Source organism: Chrysochloris asiatica, unplaced genomic scaffold (genome assembly GCF_000296735.1).
Source record: "Chrysochloris asiatica unplaced genomic scaffold, ChrAsi1.0 scaffold00040, whole genome shotgun sequence".
NCBI classification, from domain to species: domain Eukaryota; kingdom Metazoa; phylum Chordata; class Mammalia; order Afrosoricida; family Chrysochloridae; genus Chrysochloris; species Chrysochloris asiatica.
The window spans coordinates 15,080,059-15,101,617 of record NW_006408558.1 but is presented as its reverse complement, the minus strand read 5'-3'; the positions used below and the strand labels follow the sequence as shown (position 1 = coordinate 15,101,617).

General features: G+C 49.6%; 1 protein-coding gene across 2 annotated transcripts in view; it reads left to right on the top strand.

Annotated features, from left to right (window-relative positions):
• ANO1 (anoctamin 1, calcium activated chloride channel) overlaps positions 1-21,559 on the top strand; it is a 109,656-nt gene that overhangs the window by 40,522 nt on the left and 47,575 nt on the right. For both annotated transcript variants that reach the window (XM_006860820.1, XM_006860821.1), the window contains exons 8-11: positions 2,447-2,488; positions 9,376-9,440; positions 10,248-10,382; positions 14,845-15,005. In XM_006860820.1, coding sequence (XP_006860882.1) covers positions 2,447-2,488; positions 9,376-9,440; positions 10,248-10,382; positions 14,845-15,005 — 403 coding nt within the window. The remainder of the gene's footprint in view (positions 1-2,446; positions 2,489-9,375; positions 9,441-10,247; positions 10,383-14,844; positions 15,006-21,559) is intronic.

Below are 21,559 nucleotides of genomic sequence, written 5' to 3'. Positions count from 1 at the left end.
TCTTTTATCTTCTCATTCATCCATCCATCTACTCACTCATCCATCCATCTACTCACTCATCCATCCATCTACTCGTTCATCCATCCATATACTCATTCATCCATCCATATACTCATTCATCCATCCATCTACTCATTCATCCATCCATATACTCACTCATCCATCCATATACTCACTCATCCATGCATCTACTCACTCATCCATCCATCTACTCACTCATCCATCCATCTACTCGTTCATCCACCCATATACTCATTCATCCATCCATCTACTCATTCATCCATCCATCTACTCACTCATCCATCCATATACTCGTTCATCCATCTGTATACTCATTCATCCATCCATCTACTCGTTCATCCATCCATCTACTCATTCATCCATCTACTCGTTCATCCATCCATATACTCATTCATCCATCCATCTACTCATTCATCCATCCATCTACTCGCTCATCCGTCCATCTACTCATTCATCCGTCCATCTACTCGTTCATCCATCTACTCGCTCATCCATCCACTCGTTCATCCATCCATATACTCATTCATCCATCCATCTACTCATTCATCCATCCATCTACTCGCTCATCCATCCATCTACTCGTTCATCCGTCCATCTTACTCGCTCATCCGTCCATCTACTCGCTACTCCGTCCATCTACTCGCTACTCCATCCATCTACTCATTCATACATCCATCTACTCGCTCATCCATCCATCTACTCGCTCATCCGTCCATCTACTCGCTCATCCGTCCATCTACTCATCCATCCATCTACTCGCTCATCTATCCATCTACTCGCTCATCTGTCCACCCATCCATTAAGCAAGAAAGTCTTCCAAGCATGGTATTAGGTGCTGTTGCCAGCCAGACCACAACCTGATAGACTGATGCATTCAGTAAGAGTCATGTGATCTCACCTTTAATTAGTGGGTTAGCAGTGAGAAAGGACCTGGCATTTGTGTTGGCAGCTTGGCAGCTTTTTGGCTTCCTTCCTGCTTGGTATCTACTCCCCCTGAGGTCACTGGCTAACCGACCTCTGGAATCCCAAATGTTGGGAAAAAGAAAAATGTAGCATCAGGACTGGAGGAAGACTCATTAACAACCTGCAATATGCAGATGATACAAACCGTGCTTTCTGGAAGATGGGGGTTGGACCCCACCCAGCATTTCCGTGGGAAAACAATCTGATTATATGTTTCTGCAAAGATTGTTGTAGCTGCTGCTGAGCTTAAAATACTTGCTGATTAAATTAAAGACCAAAGCCTTCAGTATGAGTTGCACCTCAGTGTAAAGAAAACAAAAATCCTCAAATAGCATCATGATAAATGGAAAAAGTATTTCATTTTGCTTGGATCTACTACCAACACTCATGGAAACAGCAGTCAAGAAATCAAATGATGTATTGCATTGGGCAATTCTACTGCATAGGAACTTTTTTAAAGTGTTGAAAAGCAAAGATGTCAGCTTCAGGACTAAGGTGTGCCTGACCTAAGCCATGGTATTTTCAATAACCTCATATGCATGCGAAAGCTGGACAGTGAATAAAGAAGACCATAGAAGAACTAATGCATTTGAGTTATGGTGTTGAAGGAGAATATTGAAAGTGCCATGGGATGCCGGAAGAACTAACAAATCCGTCTTGGAAAAAGTGCAGCCAGAGTGCTCCTTAGAAGCCAGGATGGCCAGACTTTGTTCTCTCATACTTTGAACATGTCATCAGGAAGAACCAGTCCCTGGAGAAGGACATCATGCTTGCTAAAGTGGATATCATGTTTGGTAAGGTGGAGGGTCAGAGAAAAAGAGGAAGACCCCCAGCGAGATGGATTGGCCACATGGCAGCATCGATGGACTCAAGCGTGGCAACAGTAGTGAGGTTGACCCAGGATCAGGCAGTGTTTCGTTCTGCTGTGCATAAGGTCGCTATGGGTCAGTATCGACTTGATGGCACCTAACAACAACAACAACAACAACATAAGTTGAAACTAACTCAATGGCTCACAGCCACCACCATGTGACCAAAGGGAGCCCTGGTGGCACGGTGGTTAAGCACTGGGCTGCTGTCCCACCAGCGGATCCTTGGGAGAAAGAGGTGACTGTCTGCTCCTTCAGAGACCCCTTGGGCTAGCTCTACTCTATCCTCCAGGCTTGTATTGAGTCAGAATTGATTCAACCACAATGAGTTTGCAGTTGGGGGTTTAAAAACTCTATGCAGAACTCATTCGTGGCACAAACTTCTAAGTACTTGACTACTAACCAAAAGGTTGGTGGTTTGAATCTACCCAGTGATGCCTTAGGAGGCAGGCTTCTGAAAGGTGCTAGCTTTGACAGGGAGTTCTACTCTGCACACACGGGGTCTCTGTGAACTGGAATCAATAAACCCTCCCCCTCTCCCCCCGCCAACGCTGCTCGGCTCATGAGAAGTCTCCTTTCTTCTGTCATTACAGGGAGACTATGAGGGGGACAGCGTGGAGTTTAATGACAGAAAAGTAAGTAAGTGATATGGGGGCGGGAGGCTCTTTCAGGAGACATTCTCCCTGGGGCCTGTGTGATGGGTGTTTGTGATGGCGAGGTCTCCACACCCCATTTCCTGTCCCTGATTCTCAGAAGGACTTTCGCTCTGCTGGTGGCTGTGTGTGTGTGTGTGTGTGTGTGTGTGTGTGTGTGTGTGTGGATATGACAGGAGAGGTTGCCCTCCTCAGAGCCTGCCCCTCCCCTTGCTCCTTCCTCCTCTGAAACTGGTTAAAACTCACCTCCCACAAGACATCGGCCTTCACCTGGGCCCCCAACCCACCTGTCTTTGCTGATGTTCCTGATATTCAGCCTCATTTGTGATTGGTGTCGTGCCTTGAGTCAGTTCCAACTCATAGTGAGTGACCCTGTAGGTTTCTGGGGAGGGCTGGTGGGTTTGAACCACCCACCTTGAGGTTAGCAGTTCAGTGCTTATCTTATAGCACCACACCAACACTCTTCCTGGGTAACTAAGTTTAGGGACCACCATGGTCACCTCTGTAGAGAGCCATGACCCTCAGCAGGGCTCTGTACTCTTCATGCTAATGTTTCTCAAACTTGCTTGGCATGAAGGAAAACCTTTGAACTGGTGTTCCATTTGGAACACCCCTTGGAAAACCCTGAGCTGAGCCACCCTTGTGCTCTGCAGTGGCTGTTCCTGATTTCCTCCCCCCTCCAAAGGCCCAGACCCCCACTCAGACCCCACTCTTGGCAGGGAACCTCTGTTCTTTACATCCAGGGTTCCAGGTAGCTCGACTCCTCCCCCATGCTCCCCTGTAAACATCTCTCCCTGCACAATCATGGGCCTCCTTTCAGCTCTCCTCCCAGCCCACCCTCAGAGCCACGCTGCCATCAGACAAGCAGGTGTTCTGCACCTGGGGGCCACTGCCCACACCCCACTTCCATCTCTGCACCTGAGAGCCACACCCCACTTCCATTTCTACACCTGGGGCCACTGCCCACACCCAACTTCCATGTCTGCACCTGGGGGCCACTGCCCGGACCCCACTTCCGTATCTGCATCTGACCCAGAACTGCTCCTTCTTCCAGCTGGTGTGGGAACTGCTCCCCAGTCGAAGGGACAGAAGCCTGTACCTCTGGAACATTCTACCTCCAGCTCCCTCTCCCCTGCCTGAACCATGTTTTTAAACCTTTGGCACTTGATCCAACTCGCCAGCCCAGGAATCTGCTAAAGATGCTATCTGACAGCACAAAATGACATATTTGGTTATTTTTAGTGTAATAGCTGGTGTTCTTCAGGGACCCTGTGACTTGAGGGAACTCCCCGCCCAATCCCACTGGAAAAGCACCATCCCCCCCCCCCGCCCCCAAGACCTGCCCTGACCCACTCTGCCCTCAGAGTCCAGCACCTCGGCTGCTTGGCCAGTGTCCTAACTCCTTTGACTGAATTTAGTCGTCAGGCCTCAGGCCCCTCTGACCTCTGCCTTCTCCCTACTCCAGCCTCACTTCTTATCTCAAGACCACCCAGACGGATGGTCACGGGAGTGCCAAGGCATTTCATTCAGTTCCACAGTCAGGAAATATTCACTTAACTTTATGACCCAGCAATGAGTACATGGATTGGTCCATCAGTGACAGGGAGGACATGGAGAGATAATGGGCGGATGGATGAGTGGACAAAGGAAGGGTGAATGGGTAGATGAGTGGATGGTTTAATGGATAGATATATGGAAGGGTGGATGGTTGGATGGATGGATGGATGGATGGTTAGATGGATAAATGGATGGATGGATGGATGGATAGATGGATGGGTGATGATTGGACAGATAGGTGGGTGGATGGATGGATGCATGGATGGATGGAAGGAAGGGTGATGATTAGATGGATACGTGGGTGGATGGATGGGTCAATGGATGGATGGATGGATGGATGGATGGATGGATGGATGGTTGGATGGATGGATGGATGGATGGATGGATGGATGGGTGATGATTGGACAGATAGGTGGGTGGATGGATGGATGCATGGATGGATGGATGGAAGGAAGGGTGATGATTAGATGGATACGTGGGTGGATGGATGGGTCAATGGATGGATGCATGCATGCATGGATGGTTGGATGGATGGATGGATGGAAGGAAGGGTGATGATTGGGTGGATAGGTGGGTGGATGGATGGATGAGTCAAAGGGTGGATGGATGTATGGATGCATGGATGGATGGATGGAAGGAAGGGTGATGATTGGATGGATAGGTGGGTGGATGGATGGATGGATGGATGGGTCAAAGGGTGGATGGATGGATGGATGCATGGATGGTTGGATGGATGGATGGATGGATGGATGGATGGATGGATGGATGGATGGATGGAAGGAAGGGTGATGATTGGATGGATAGGTGGGTGGATGGATGGATGGATAGATGGATGGGTGGGTGGGTAGGTGGATGGAAGGATGGATGGAAGGAAGGAAGGAAGAAATAAATGGATGATTAAAGATAAGGGGATGAGTAGATGGATTAATGATGAGTAGGTAGAATAGACAAGGGACTGGGTAGATGGTTACAAAGGTGGATGGATGATCCATGGGAGTGGGTGGAAAGAAGGAAGAAGAAAATGAAGGGAGAGAAGGAGAGTAGATGAGCCAGGTAAATGTTTGAAGAATGTCTCTCACGGTGGCTCCATCTTAAGCAGCTTACTTCTGCCTTTTCAACAACAAAAGTCTGTGGCTTACCCTCTTGCCCCCAGCTGCCTCCCAGGACAAAGGGGTGAGCACAGCCAAGGACATGTTCCTGTGCAGAGCCAGAGAATCAGGGGACAGGCAGGAATGTGAGTGTGGGAAGCAAACCTGGCCAAGGCTGGGCTCAGTCAGAACCACTGGCTGGTTGTTGAATCCAAGCACTGGGGCCTGGGCCACAAATCCTCGGGGTCTGTGGGTGAGCTCTGAGCTGCACAGAATGGAGCCTTGGTTGGACAAGGTCTCACTGAGGAATGTCAGGACTTCCAGAGGATACTCTGTTGCAGGGGGATGCTGAGACCCTCAGTTCAGGGCTCACTGGACTGTGGAGGATTTACTCCAGGTGTGGAAGGCAGCCTGTTGCAACTCTGTATTGGGCTGGGAGGTTAATTCATTCGTTCACTCATCGATTCATTAATTCAACAATTATTTACTGAAAACCCTTCATCTGCCCCAGGCCTGTTGGAGGTTCTGGGGCTGAGGTGCGCTGGACACATCTGGCCCCTGGAGCCTCCATTCTTGGGGGGTTGCAGAGACTGACAAGGTTGGGTAATTGTGGTCTTTAAGAATGGTGTCCAACCGGGGACACACATAGGACCGGGGAGGAGGTGAGAAGACTCAGGGACCACATGCCCAGGTGGGAGGTTCTGGCTAGAGAGTTGGTGTGATGATCTGGACCCCAGAGATCCTGGTGGAGAAGTCCCACTTGGCCACCCAATTAAGGCAATGGGTGCTCATTTCTTGGCGGGAAGAAGATTCCACCAAGAGGAATCGGGTTGTGTAGTTTGGGAGGGTGTGTTCAGAGCCCATCCCGAGCTGAGCAGGCCCCAGACAGGATCAGGGTCACTGTGGAGTCATCTCTTCCCCCCACTGTGTGTCCCTCCTCCCCTGGTGCAGAGCTGTGTGCACTCGCTCTGTCTATCTTTCTGTTTCTCATCCTCTCTCCTCTATGTCTCTTCCCCCCTCATTCCCTCTATCTCTCACACACACGCACATTTCTCTTGGTTTCTGTCTTTGCTTTCCTCAGTCTTCTCTCTGTCTCCCTGTTTCTCATTCTAACTCTCTCCTCTCATCCTCCTCTGTGTCTCTCAGTCCTCCTGTGTCTGTCTCTCTGAGTCTGTCTCTGTGTCTCTCACTCATTCGCTACATCTCTCTCCATATATATATTCTGATTCTTCCTGTCTCTCCCTCCATCTCTGTCTCTGTCTCTCTTTGTTGCTCCTCAGTCTATTCCCCTGTGTACCTTGCAGTTTGGATTCTGTGAAGGGCTGGAAGTGGCCATGCAGTTGGTGACGGCAGCTTGGCCTAAGCACTGAGGCTCTGTGGCCTAGCTTGACTTGCCAGCTCAGATGTTCTATGGCAGTGCAAACCTGGGCCTTTACTCTGATGTCTGGAAACCAGGAGCGCTGATACTCACAGCCCCCAACACTGTACTTTTCCTTCAGCTCCCCTCCAAGAGTTCCCCTGTGGAGAACCTTCCATGTACCAAGCCCATTGTGGTGGTCTCTGCAGGACCACCCACTAGGGATCAGAGGGTAAATGTCCATCCAGGACTGTCCCCCTTGGGTCAGAATCCGAGGAGTCTTCCTAGGAGCCCACCTATTGCAGCGGGAGGAGATTCCCACCTTCCAGCTCCTTGTCTGTTCCTGGTAGCTGCACGGTCTCTAAGAGTCCAGTCACATCTCCAACCAGCAGCCTGGCCTTAACCAAGTCATGAGCCCTCTGTCCAGCATTTTCCTTGCTGTGCCCCGAGGCCACTGGCTGCCACAGTGTCTGTTACAGAAACTGGCCCCAGACAAGAAGGTGTCTTTCTGCACACTTAGATGAGACAGTGTCCAGTGCCTCTGGGAAAACTTCACCTCCCAGTTATCCATCGGGGCATCTACAGGGCACCAGTCCCAGATGGTACCCCAAACAGAGAGGCTCAAACATACCAGGTACTGTCAGCTACTGGCATGATCCCGCCCCACCCCACAGCTCATCCTCGGACCCTCAGTTGATGAAGTAGGGTGGCACAAAGAATTTGTGCTTAGCTACTAACTGGAAGATTGTGAGGTTTGAACCCACCCAGCAGTGCTGCAGAAGAAAGGCCTGGCAAACTGCTTCTGTAACAATGACAGTTGAGAAAGCCCTATGAACGTAGGTCTTCATCTGTCAAACGTGGGGGTCACCATGAGGTAGAGTCTGACTCAACCATAACAGGTTTGGTTTTAGGGATTTGGTTGGGGCAAACAGGCTCTGAGCTGAGCAGATGGGCAGCCTGGCTTCCTCACCGCACCCCTAGCTCTTCACAGGCAGTTGCTCGGTGTCTTGAGACAAGATGCTGCTTGAACCCAGGGCGGGGGTTTTCGGGATAAGCCTGGAGCATCAGCACCTTCCCTTTTAGCTTGGAGGTGCATGTGGGAGCCTGGGTTTTGAGTTCAGGTTTGTCAAACCATTCATTACCCACATGCGTGGGATTTTTCCGTTTAACCGACAATCCTAGCTTTGCATTTTCCTTACACATCCTCTACATGTTCATACAAGGTTTCCACCTTCAGATCCATCAAATAAGCATATAACCATCCCTACCCAAAGCCTGAGGGATCATAGGGTGTGTGTGGGTTTTATTTGTTTCTCAAAAGGTTATAATCAGCCAATTCGGGAGACAGATGAGGTGCTGTCTCTGCACCCCATGAGGCTTGTCAAGATTTTATCATTGGTGTTTCTCTGCTTAGAATTCTAGTGATTCCTTCCCTTCATAGTAGCAAATGGTTTGGTATGGGACAGGGAGGGCTGAGAGCCCTAGCTGGTTTTTAGAGATCCTCCATTTTAGAACAACTCCAAGTGAAATCACAAAGAGTTGGGATTCCTTAATGTCAGAAGTGTCTTCCCCATCTTCACATAAAAATGGAGGCTGATGCTTGCTGGGGTACACTCATGTCTCTAGCATCAGTTCAGCTCCTGTTTCTTGTGTTGATCTCACCCTGGATTCTTTAGGGGCTGGAATTGGATGATGATTCATTTAGCCTGTTCCTTAGTGTACTTTTTCCCCACTGAATAGGAGTACCACACACTCAAGGTCTGTGGTACCAAGTATCCAGCATAGAACCTGGAAGATGGCTGACATCCAATCAGTGTTGGAGGGATGGCTATATAGATGTGTGCATGAATGGATGATAGATGGATGGGTGGATAGATAGATGTGAGGATGGATGGGTGGATGGATAGATGGATGTTCGTATGGATAGATGTGTGGATGGATGGATGTTTGTATGATAGATGTGTGGATGGATGGATGTTTGTATGATAGATGTGTGGATGGATGGATGTTTGTATGGATAGATGTGCGGATGGATGGATGGATGATTGTTTGGATGGATGGTGCAAAAATATGGCACTAACCATCCCTCCCATGATAGTCTTTCCTTCTCATCTGGGCTCAGTAAGCTATTGCAATGGCCACACAGAACTCGGAGACAATACTCAATCATTCTGGGGTTTTTAGGGAAGTTAAGAGGTTATGATATAGATTCAGAAAATGCTCCAGGCACAGTTGTTTCTGTCAGCTGCTGATAATGCCCACAGGACACACCCCTCCACCATTAGCCTCAGCCAGAAGGTACTCGGCTAGAGCTCCCCCTTTCCACTTAAATGCCTGGAGCTTCCTGCCTAAGGTCACTCAGCTTTACTCGTTCCATGGGCTGGAAGCCCCCTGCTCTGTCTGGCTGTTGGTTCTGGTGCTGCTCCTCTGCCCCTCCTCCAGTGTCACAGATTTCTGTCCCTGGCTGAGGAGGGTCAATGTGCAGGGATCTTGGGGTGCTCTTTCTCTCTGATGATAGTGAGAGCTCCTCTCCTGCTTCTGAGAAGGTTCATTTCATACCCATGTTAGAGTTTCAAGGTTTTACAATGAACTCTGCTAACATCCATAACTGACTTATGCCCTCCTATCAGTATCTTCTCCCACCCTTGCTTACCGAGACCCAGCAGAGCAGAACGTTGTTTGGTGGGAGTTACAGACTAGGGCTAGAAGAGACATTAGATACTTCACTACACCACAGATGGATAGGGGGATGAGTGGATGGGTGGATGGCAGGCATTCGTCAGCATCTGCCAGAAGCTCTATCTTCAGGGGTACAAACACAGAATACTATATTCTCACCCTATCCCTGACCACTTTCTCTCCCCCAGCTCCTGTATGAAGAGTGGGCAAGTTATGGCGTCTTCTATAAGTACCAGCCCATTGACCTTGTCAGGTAAGAAGGACCATGCTGGTTCCAGGCAAAAGTTGTGGGAAATAAGTGTGTTTCAGTCAAATGAATGTGTCCTTGTGTGTTTCAACTCTACCCTGGGGCCTGTTCAAACTTGAAGGAGGTAGTAAGAGCTTATATGCTGGGGCTCCCTGCAGGGCTAGGAATCTAGGCTAGAGTTTGTGCAATTTATTCAAATGTAATGCGAGCTGGGCTCTTTTCCATCAAATTCACCATCTCTTCTCCTGAATCCACCATCTATTTTGATCCAGCTGGGAGGCTGGTATGGTCTTCATGCCTTGACTGTTAAAGGGAAAAAAAGAGCTCCTTGAAACATGTGGGACTTGCTTTTCCAGGCGGGTGTCTTCTCTCCAGAGGACCTCTGTCCCCCTGGGGTGGCAAAGGGGGGAAGAGCCAGGTTAGGGGGCACGTGGTAAATGGGGTCATGCAGACTTCATACGAGGTATGACTGGTTTTCTCAGCACATCCATGCCCAAGTCCCTCCCAGGTTTTAGACTCAGTAAGATGTGGAATGATGTCCCCAGGGAGAACACACCCACGCCCACATGAGCCAGCACACATGGAAATATTCCTCCCTTGTCAGACACAGGCAAGAAGGGAGTGGGCTTAGGGAAAGCAAAGGAAACCCCAGACATGATGGGTTGGCTCAGAGTCCACCATCTCTGCTTCGTGGACAAGTGGACCAATCAGTTTCCCTCCTTTGCATTGTCCCCTGCTGGGGAGGGGAGGGAGATGCATGTGTTTCCCATGCTGGTACGGACTCGGTGAAATAAGATGGTGTGCTTGGTACAGGAAGTACTTCGGGGAGAAGATCGGCCTGTACTTCGCCTGGCTGGGCGTATACACCCAGATGCTTATCCCTGCCTCGGTCGTTGGCATCATTGTCTTCCTTTATGGCTGTGCTACCGTTGATGAGAACATCCCCAGGTAGGTGGGCAGCGCCTCTACAGTCTCCCCCAGCAAAGCACCCCCACTTCCTGTTAAAGAGCCACTGCCAGCCATCCCAGCTACAAGATTTTCTTGGGATTCCGGCATCTCATCCCGATGCTTTTGCACTTGCTCAGCCCCACCCCACCCCACCCCACACCTGAGCTGGAGCTGACAGGACACAAGGCACATGGACCAGGGGTTGGCCTTCTTGGGTATGGTTGTCCAAGGAGTAAGTTCTATTTGCCAAAGACAGAAAATAAAGATGTGCCCATTGGTTTTTTTGTGTTTTTTTTTTTATGTTTTTCCTCCCTTTTAATTTTCGTCACTGTGTGACCAGAAACTGTGTAGCTTAGCTGTGTGGTTGGGAACTGGAATGAGAGAGTTTTCAGAACCCTCAGTGCCAGCTGCGTATGACCCTTGGCCCACGCTGGGCCTTCATGCATGCTGCCCTTATTTGGGGGCTTTGGGAGCAGCTACAGGAATGGTCTGGCAGCGTAGTGGTTACGAATCGGACTGCGAAGCTCAGGGTCAGCAGTTCAAAACTACCAGCCGTTCCACAGGAGAAAGATGAGGCTTTCTGCTCCCGTAAAGATTTACAGCCTCAGAAACCCTGTGCAGGGTCGCTATGAGTCGGAACCACCAACTCCACGGCACATCACAACAACAGGATTGCTGTCATAAGAGGAAGGTGGGAAGTTTGAGTCTGTCTAGAGGCTCCTTGGAAGAAAGGCCTGAAGATATACTTCTGGGAAAAAAAACAAAAACACCAACCATAGACTACCCCGTGGAGCACAGTTGTACTCGGACACATGCAGGTCAATGTGAATCGGAGTCACCTGAAAGGCACCGATTTGGGGATACTAGATCAAGAGCTCTGGTAGCATAGCGGGCTGTACGTTGGGCTATTAACTGCCAAGTCAACAGTTCAAATCCACCAGCTGCTCCATGAAAGAAAAATGAGGCTTCCTACTCCAGTAAAGATTTACAGGCTTGGAAACCCTACGGGGACACACTATGAGATGGAACCAACTAGACCGCACGCAGCAGCAACTCCTGAAATATACATACCCTGATCTTTGAATGTGGCGCCCATGTTCCTTCTATGGACATCCCGTGAGGAGCACTCTCAGAAAAAGGCTGAATACACCCCTCCCTGCCTTCTTCCCCAAAATGGCCTGAAGGCTACGAGTCAGATGGGGGCACTTTGAGATCTCTAGCCTCCTCAGTATGCATGCCAGTCCTGCCACCCCAGACTCCTAGTGGGCCCGTGTGTGTCAGAGTACAACTGTGCTCCAGTGGCTACTTTCTCAAAGGGAGATTGCCAGACCGTTCTTCCACGGTGCTTCTGGTTGGACCCAAACCTCCAGCCTTCCAGTCCAAAGCTCAGCTCCTTCATCTGTTGCATCCCCCGGGGGCATCACAGTCTTAAATCTTTTTGCAATTGATTCCTCCATCCACCAATATTATTAACCCAAAGAGAATTGTGCTGTGTGTTTAAAGCTATCAAGCCCCAACCTCTGACGGTGGTACATATTTTGTTAATGGCAAGATGATGTTGACCAAATCTCCCTTCTACAAATCAGAGAATGCAAGGGTGTAGAAGTAAGTGGAAACTGCTTACCTCCCCCTTCCAGAAGCCTGTAGTCTCTAGTTAAACTCTAAAGCATCATGCTACGCCATTCTGTTTCTCAAGGTTGTTCTTAGCATCTCCAAAGCTTAAAGCTGTGCCTTGGAAAACGTATTCCTACATCCAGCCATTTCCAAAGAGCCCAGGAATACTTTGTCGTCATTAAGTGCCATAGAATTGGTTTCAAATCATAGCAACCCTGTACAGATTTTCCGAGGAGCAGCTGGTGGATTTGAACCGCCAACCTTGTGGTTCAAACCGACATTGCAGTCTAGCCTTATCGGACAGCATCACACCAGGGATCTCCCACCTGCTGACAAATTCGGCTCCTTACAGGACAACAGGCCCTAGAGGCCACATCCAGAACATTTGTACTTACATTGTTTTCATACGCGAATAATGCTTAAACTATTTCACCCACCCAGAGTCAAAACAGAATCTGGCTTATCTCCTCAGTGACCTCATTTTGGTCACAGGCAGGAGAAAGCTCGTCCCTCTGTCTGCACATACCACGTGTGGTCGTTCCATAGCATGGGCTGGACTGTGGTAAAGATTGCTGCAATCTGAACTTGATGGGGATCTTAGTTCTGATTTTGTCTGTCCTGCTGTTTGTTATGAGCTCCTCTTGAGGGGATTCTGACCCGTGATGTCCCTGGGAGTGCAGAGTAGGACTATTCCTTAGGGGTTTCAATGGCTGTGACCTCCCAAAAGCAGATAGCCAGGACTTTGTTCCAAGGCACCTACCCCTGGGTGGATTTGAACCACCAACCTTTGGGCTAGCTGTGAAGCACTTCACCATTTACATCACTTGAAGCTTCCAGGTTTTGTCTAGAAGAGGGACTGATGAGGGAGAGGTAGGAACTGCCCAGGATCCTGGATGGCTTCTGTCTGCCTTTCTCCTGTCTTAGTAGCTTGATCTGCCCTGAGTATAGACGTCCCCAGAAAGGGCACTGAGGTCGTTGTGGACCTGCCAGCACTGGGCGTCTTGTCACCTGTCCAGAAATGCAGACATACCCTCTGGGGATTCAGCTGCCCATGGTGGTTCAACACAGGCAGTTGAAGCCCTACTCCACCTGTCTCTGCCCCACCTTGTGTCCTTTGACTGAGCGAGCAGGGTGTGCCCCATGGAGTGAGACTATGTTAAAGACTGTCGGGAAGCCAGCGCCCCGGAAGGGTGCCACCCTGCCTCGCCCACCCCTCCCATCCACTCCCCTTTCTTGTCTTTATTTTGGCTCGAGGTGTTAAGGCGAGAGGTGGAGAGCTTTGTACCAGCATTAGCCCTGGCCAGTTGGCAGCGATGAGGGCTCGGGCACGCCCAGGGCCCCCAGTCCTCCCTGGACCCAAGCCCATCGTTCAGGGCTCCAGACTCCCCACCCACAATCGTGGGTGGAAAACCTTCCTTCAGCTAGGCGCCCCGGATAGGGGCTCAGTCATGGGCAGCGGTCCTTCACATATTGTCCTCCTCTCTCCTCCAAGGCAGGCCCTCAGAGAGAAGAAAGCCATGTGGCTGATTAAGACCCAGTGAGGTCCCTTTTGATACCCACCTTTATGAAGATCTTGGTTATCTGTGGGAAATAATCATGGCCAAGGGTCCAGGCACATGCCCAAGGGCTTCACACACACTTGCTTGTCTAACCCTTAGACAGTCCATTCTACAGAAGGGAACGCTGAGACCTAACGCTACACAGATATCAGTCAATGAAGCTGAGGTTCAAATCACCCTCCCCAACCCCCAGCTCAACCCCAAGCCCGTCTCCTCCAGGCGAAGCTAGGTGCATGACTCCCTTAGCTCTCTAATCTCCAGAGCCTCACACAGTGCCTGCTGCACACAGCTGTGTTTATAAGTGTCGACTGTCTTTAACTGAAAGCAGGTAACTACTCTGGAATGCCCAGGCAGTGGTGCCCACAGGAGAGGCCACTAGTGCCTTTCGGCTGACATTCATTAAACCCACAGCCATGGGCCAGGCATGATTCTGTGTACAACCTTCTTCCTGAGGACCCTCTAACTGCTGGTCCTCAGCACTCGGCCTCCGTATATGCTTCTGAGACTATAAATCTTTGTGGGAACAGAAAGCTTCATCTTTCTCCCCATGAAGTCGCTGATGGACTTGAACTACCAGCCTTGTGATTCACAGCCCAGTGCTTATTTGTTGTTGTGGTTGTTAAGTATTGTTGAGCAACCCAGTATAGGATTTCTGAGGAGTGTCTGGTGGGTTTGAACCGCCAGCCTTGCTGTTAGCAGCCCAGTGCTTATCCTACAGTGCCACACCAGGACTTCTTAAGTAACCAGTTGCTGTTAAGTGCCGTCGAGTCAGTTCTGACTTGTAGCGACCCTGTTGGGTTTCTGAGGAGTGTCTGATAGGTGTGAACTGCTGACCGGTGGTTAGTGGTCCAGTGTGTACCCTAGAGCCACCGCAGGACTTCAGTGTTTATTTAGGGGACAATCCATAGTGCCCAGTGGTTCTATCAGAAGTTGTGGAAGCCGCTGCCCAGGTGTCTCCTGCCCCCCAAAGTTAGCAGCCACGTGCCCGTCTTCCATCACCAAACAAGTGGCTTCTGGGATGGCTTCTGGGAGCAGTGCCAGGTGAAAACTCAGGACCCTTGTTCAAAATTGTTACGGGTTTCCAGACTGTGACAGCTGATCACGAGATGAAGTGTGGGTCTGTGTCACCATGTGGCTCATATGCCCCGAGGTGGCCCTGGGTGGAGAGTGGGTCATGCACACTGGCTGTTGCATCCATTGGTGGCAGGGATTGAGGGGCTGCACCAACCCCAGGTGGCACGCAAAAGGCGCCGGCGGGGACTCACTGTGTGTGCCTGCCCCTCTTCCAGCATGGAGATGTGCGACCAGAGATACAATATCACCATGTGTCCCTTATGCGATAAGACCTGCAGCTACTGGAAGATGAGCTCAGCCTGCCCCACCGCCCGGGCCAGCCACCTCTTCGACAATCCGGCCACCGTCTTCTTCTCCGTCTTCATGGCCCTCTGGGGTGAGCCGTGCCTCTAAGCCCTTTTTTCCTCTCCTCCTTTCACTTCGCCGTGAGCCGATGGTTCCCAGGCAGAGGTTCGGGGATGAGTGGGGATGGCCCCCATTTTATCTGCACGTTATTGGGGTCTGGGTGGTGCTGGGCAGAGCCTGGAGAGGGGGGCTTTGCTCTGTGAAAGGGGACCCCCTTCCTGGGGCCAGGATCTGTTGTCTTAGGAAGCACAGCTGGTTTAGAACATGGCAGGGATACAGCCATCTTTCTGAGGAGCTGCGATGTTAGCACCCGTCCCTGCAGGGTTGGTTTGCCCATTTTACAGGTCAACATGCTAAGGACCAGAGAGAGCTGATGTGGCTTGTTCAGCCCATACCGACAGGAAGCCATGCCTCCTCCAGGAAGTCTCCCTCAGTGCTACTCTGTACCTGATGCAGAATTTAGGCAGCTGTTGTTGTGAAGTGTTATCGAGTCAGTTCTGACTCTTAGCGACTCTGTATAGGATTTCTGAGGAGCGGCTAGTGGGTTTGAACCGCCCACCTTGTAATTCAAACCAACCTTGCAGTCCAGTGCTTATCCTACAGTGCCACAGCACCACAGGTAGTTATGGTGGTGGTGGTGGTATGCCGTGGAGTCGGTTCTGACTCATAGTGACCCTGTATAGTGTTTCCGAGGCTGTACATCTTTACGAAATAGAAAGTCTCATCTTTCTCCTACGGACCAGCTGGTGGTTTTAAACTGCTGACCTTAAGGTTCGTAGCCTGATTCATAACCACTACGCTACCAGAGCTCCTAAGATCTCTGGTAGCATAGTGTAAATCATTGTGGCACACACCTGCAGTGAAAAAGTCATTCCCTCCTCTGACCCAGGATTCTGTGACCCGGGTGGTTGTGAATTGAGCTGTGCTCTGGGCTCCCACGGTGCCAGATGCTGGAGCCCCAGCGTGCCCCCAAGTACTCGGTGGGACAGGAGAGGGACTGGCCCAGAGCAGAGATACACCAGAGCCAAGAAGCAGGACTCCTCGTGGGGAGCTCACAGAGGGCTTCCAGAAAGGACCCTTCTACAATGAGTTCTGAAAATGTTGGGGGTAGGCCATGGGAATTAGAGGCCTAGAGACACCCTGAGCCTGAAGGTTCCCCAAACCTTAGCTGTTCTTGAAGTGCATTCCCCCAGGGACTGGCCCAGAACCCCAGTTCTGTGTCCTCACGCAATGACAGTCAGAAGCTGCCAGTCACTGTCTACAGCCAGGCGTGAACTCTCTGGCCCACCTGCCTGGCAACTTAGGTCCATCCGAGAGGGTCAGACTCAGAGCCCTAGGCTGCCACCAGTTCCGCTCTGTCACATGGGGTGGCTAAAGTAGAGATCAGCTCGACCACACCTAAGAACTAACCCAATATTGTTAAGTGTTGTCGAGTCAGTTCTGACTCATAACAACTCTGTATAGGGTTTCCAAGGAGTGGATAGTGAGTTTAAATTGTAACATTAATTTTATCTTCAAAGGCTCTGTTTCCAAATAAGGTCACATTTTGACACTATTCGAATCACTGCTTCAACTAGTATTTATTTAGTGCCTGCTGTATACCCACCCCCCCATAACGGGGAGGGGAAACCACAGGAAGCAGAAAGGGATACAGCCTTTGTCCCTCTGGGCTTACACCAATGAACAATTCAGAGGGAGCAGTGTGTGTGTATAGGCCTTCTGGTGGGAGTTCAGGTCTGCCGGGGGTCTCCTGGTGTAGATGGGAGGGTGTAGGAGGAACGGGAGTAATCGGCAAGGACTGACGTAAAGAATGTCGGTGCCGTCTGCCTGTGTGTCAAAGGTGTTTTCCTGACTTACAGTCAGGTTACGGGTCGCACATGTAAGGGGACACTTAGGCCTGTGGTAAGGAGAGAGGCCCAGAGCTGATTAGGACAGTGACCAGGGTATCACCTTTACATGGATGTGAACCTCCATGAATGTGCTGTACAGTGTTCCCAGGGTCGGCCGAAGTCTGGGAAGGAAACTATCAGAGCAGAGGGAGGACCCCCCCCCCCACCGGGTCTACAGCTGGACATTGGCCCCCAGCATGGGGGTGGGGGTGGTTCATTCATAGTACTATCAGCTTCCACACGAGAGACCTGGGTTCAATCCCCAGCCGAGGTACCTCCTGTGCAGCCTCCACCCACCTGTGTCGGTGGAGGATTGTGTGTTGATGTGATCTGAACAGATTTCAGCAGAGCTTCCAGACAAACACAGAAAACATGAAAAGGTCTGGTTAACTACTTCCAAAATCAGTCAATGAAAACCCTACAGATTGAGAAAAGTAATAAACATGCACACAAAAAGAAAAAAACCGTAAGGATCAGCACAGTTTGATCCACAACTTTGGCAAGGCTAGCGCGGGACCAGGCAGTATTTCATTCTGTTGTGCATGCGGTCATCGGTCATCGTGAGTTGGAGGCTAATTCAATGGCAGCAGAAAACAAGTCTCTGAAACAACCCCCCCAACACCAACACCACCCCAGGAAAAAACCAGCTCTGATGGAGAAACGCGTTCTGACAATTCCAGAGACCTGTGTTTTATCAGCACTCTCACATCAGTGAATTAAGCGTTGGGTTGCTAACCACAAGGTCTATGGTTCAAACCCACCCTATGCTCTAAGCAAGAAAGATGAATTATGTCTGCTCCATAGAGATTGACAGTCTCAGAAATTCTACGGAACTGACCTCTGCCCTGTAAGGTGGTTGTGATTCAGAGTCAGTTTGTCGGGAGTGTTTTGGGCTTCACCACATTTATGGAGACTCCAGCAGGCTTGGCCAAGCCGGTACTATGTGAATCACAGGAGTGTAAATTACAGCTGCCCACGCCCCCACCAAGAACAAAAGCTTTCAAGGGCCCTGGGAAAACCAGACTTCAAGTTTACACTCTTCCACACACACCCTGCCCATCTCTTCATTGAGGTGACTTAGGGCTGGGGGGAAACTGAGGCTGGCACCACTCTCAAAAGCCAGCCTCCAAAGTGTCCTCTTTCATGATGATTTATGGACATACCCAGCTGGGCCTTTGTCTTCCTCCTCCATAAAGGAGCACATTTTGAGTCTTGATTTCTCCATCTCCTATTACAAGTGACCATGTGAGACTATTCCCAGGGAGGTGAGCATAGAGACCCAGGGAGCATCAGGATGTAAAAACCAGACGTCTCAAATCAGGATGGTCCTATTTCCAGCTGAAGGCGGGCTCTGGGAATAAAAGGTCTTGGAGGTCAGCACCCGGTACAGCTGTGGAGGGAAAGACCAGTTCCCCGCCCCATCCAGAGCAAGGAGACTGAAGAAAGCCAAAGACTCAGGGAAAACAATTGATCCACAGGACCAATGCACCATGTGAATCCCAGCTTGAGACCAGAACTAGAGGGTACCTGGGTACCATTCCCCACTGCTCTGACTGGGATCACAATAGGAAGCCCTGAACGGAGTAAAAGAAAAATGTGGAACAAAACTCAAAATCATTTTTAAAAAAAACCAGACTTCCTGGTCTGATAGAGGCTGGTGGAACCTCCGAGACTGTGGCTCTAATACATCCTTCAAGCCTGGACTTTAACCCATCCCTGGGGAACAACTTTCACGCAAACAATAGATAAACTTATAAGGTGAACAATTAGACCAGGGAGGTACTCACCCCTTTGAACAATCAGCCTTATGAAATCAAAAGGACAGCATTTGCTCAGGGATAAATTTCAGCAGGCAGGAAAGGAGGAGTAGAAACTGGAAACACAAGGTGAAAGTGGGTCGAATACTGTTAGTTACACTGTGGGGATTTCAAGCCACATCACGAAACAAAATGTGTCTGAGTTGTTGAATGGAAAATTCATTTGCTCTCTAAACGTTCACCCAAACCACAGTAAAAAGCTCAAAACAACAACTGTTGTCATTGCAGCATCTCTGACTCATGGTATTTTCCTGTGTGTCAGAGTCAGACTGTGCTCTGTAGAGTTTTAATGGCTGCTTTGGGGGATGCAGGTTGCCAGGCTTTCCTTCTGAGGCACCACACTGTTTTATAGTGTGTTCACGCTGTTTTGTAGTGTGTTCACACTGTTTTGTAGTGTGTTCACACTGTTTTATAGACCCAGATCTTTGCTCAGATGAGTGGAAGAGACAACACAGAGATTCTAGCAGGTCCAGAGCATAGAACCTTCCAAGGACATTCTCACAACCTTTGAGAGCACTGGAACCTTTAATGTTTGGTTAGCAGCCAAGTGCATTAGCTTTTTGTGTCACCCAAGCTGGTAGCGTAGTGGTTACGAATCAGGCTGCGAACCGCAAGGTCAGGAGTTTGAAACTACCAGCTGTTCCACAGGAGAAAGATGAGGCTTTCTGCTCCTGTAAAGATTTACAGCCTCGGAAACCCTGTACAGGGTCGCTATGGGTCGGAACCGACTCGACGGCACATAACAGCAACAAGCTTAAAAAAAATTTTTTAACCAAACTCATTGTCAGCTCAGCAAGTGACCCCATGCGTTGCAGACTAGAGCTGTTCTGTAGAGTTTTCTTGGCTGTAATCTTTACAGAGTCCTGGTGTGGTGCTGTAGGACAAGCACTGAACTAGCAACCTCAAGGTCAGCAGTTCAAACCCACTAGTTGCTCTCAGAAACCCTATACAGGGTCACTGAGTTGAAGCCAACTCCAAAGCACACAATAACGATCTTCACAGAAGCGGATCGCCAGGCCTATCTTCCTCAGCACAACTGGGTGGATATGAACAACCTTGAGGTTTAAGGCTAAGCACAGTCACTGCTCGGACCACCCAGCATCTCCACAGCTTTTGTTTGGGGAGCACTAAAGCTCTATGAGATCCTAATCCCTGAATGTTTCTGCTCAAACACATTTGCCTGCCACCTATCTGCTGTGTTTTCTATCAGCAGGGGGGCACTGTAGACCTCACATCCACCTGCTCCCCAGAGGCTCTCCCCCACAGTTTCTCACTAAGTAGGTGGACACAGGCTGGCCATCCCTCGGCTGGAAGAACAGGGGAGCTGCTCACAAAGTGGTCCTGAGCATCCAGAATTTGTGGATAGCTGGGGTAGGAGCAAATCCTGGGACTGATCATCCCGTACTGCCCAGGTGCACCTTCTGGAAGGTTTTAGTTTCCCTCTTGGCAGTGGCACCGTGTTTGTATCTTCTACTTGTCTGATCAAAGGAGCTGCACCTAAAATGAAGTCTGAAAGGCCAAGGGGTTTCTCTGTGTGGTTCAAGGCTAGTTGTTACATCCAGATAACTGTTACTTCATGCCAGCTGGTATGCCTGATGCTACTTGTTACAATCTAGCAGCAGTTAGATCTCCTAGTTGTCACATCTTGCTAGCTGGTAAGTTTTAAGAGATGTTAAGTCCTAATTGCTATTATATAACATGGTAACTATGTTACACTTGCTGGTGTTACATGCTATTGTTAACAACCAGATAGCGTTCATTTCTGAAAGTGGTTACATTCTGCCAGCTCTTAGGTCAGTTTGGTGAACACTTTTTGAAACTATGAAAACTGTGGACCACAAGTGACAGGGGATAGCTCTAACCTCTTGTTTGTGCTCTGCGGGGGACTGCCTTCAGAAAATAAATCACTCTCTCTCCTTCAGAGAAGATTAGATGGGTTGAGCCCCTGCATGCACTTCCTGTTGTAAATTACTGTCAGGCACACCTCTGATTCGTGAGTTAGGATTTCTGACTGTAGCTATGTGTCAGTCCATCTTGTTGAGGGTTTTCCTTGAGAAAAAGAAAGAGGTTTTTAAAAAAAAAAAAGACTCACAGCCATAAAGATGATTCCAACTCAGAGAGGCCCTGTAGGACAGAGTTTCTGAGACGATACATCTTTACAGAAACAGACAGCCCCAACGTTCTCCCACAGAGTAGCTGGAGGTCTTGAACCACCAGCCTTGTGGTTTAGCAGCTCAGTGCTTAATCCACAGCACCACCAGGTATTCCCTATCATATGTATGTTGTCGTTGTTAGGTGCTGTCGAGTTGGTTCCAATCCCTAGCTGCAATGTATAGGGTTTCCAAGACTGTAAATCTTTTTATGGGAGTAGTCTGCCACATCGTTCTCCTACAGAGTGGCCAGGTGAATTTGAACTGCTGAGCTTGCAATTCATCAGCCCAATGCTGAACCCACTGCACCACCAGGCCTCCTAACTTCCATGATGGGTGATGCAAGCATCACCATCTACAAAAATTCACCAAGTCGTTTTAAGTTCAGACTTGATCCCAGTGGGGGTGGGGGGTAGGGAGGACCAAACTTAAGCTTCAGGAAGTTTGTAGGGAAAAGGAGCTGTTTCTAAATCAAAAAAAACCCATGCTGTGCCTGAAACATATACTGCACGGCCCTTCTCCAGCCCATAAGTGGGGAGATCAGGTCTTCCATCCCCCCAGCTTCCTCACACTAGCTGTCAGCCATAATTAGCAGTGATTTGCTTGTTGACTTTTTTTTCTTTTAATCCCTTATTCAATTACTTGTTCGCCTCTATGGGATCGCCGTCCCATTAGTGATTTCTCCCCGTTGGGTCCCTGTAGCTCTTTGTCCCAGCACTGAAAGCTTCT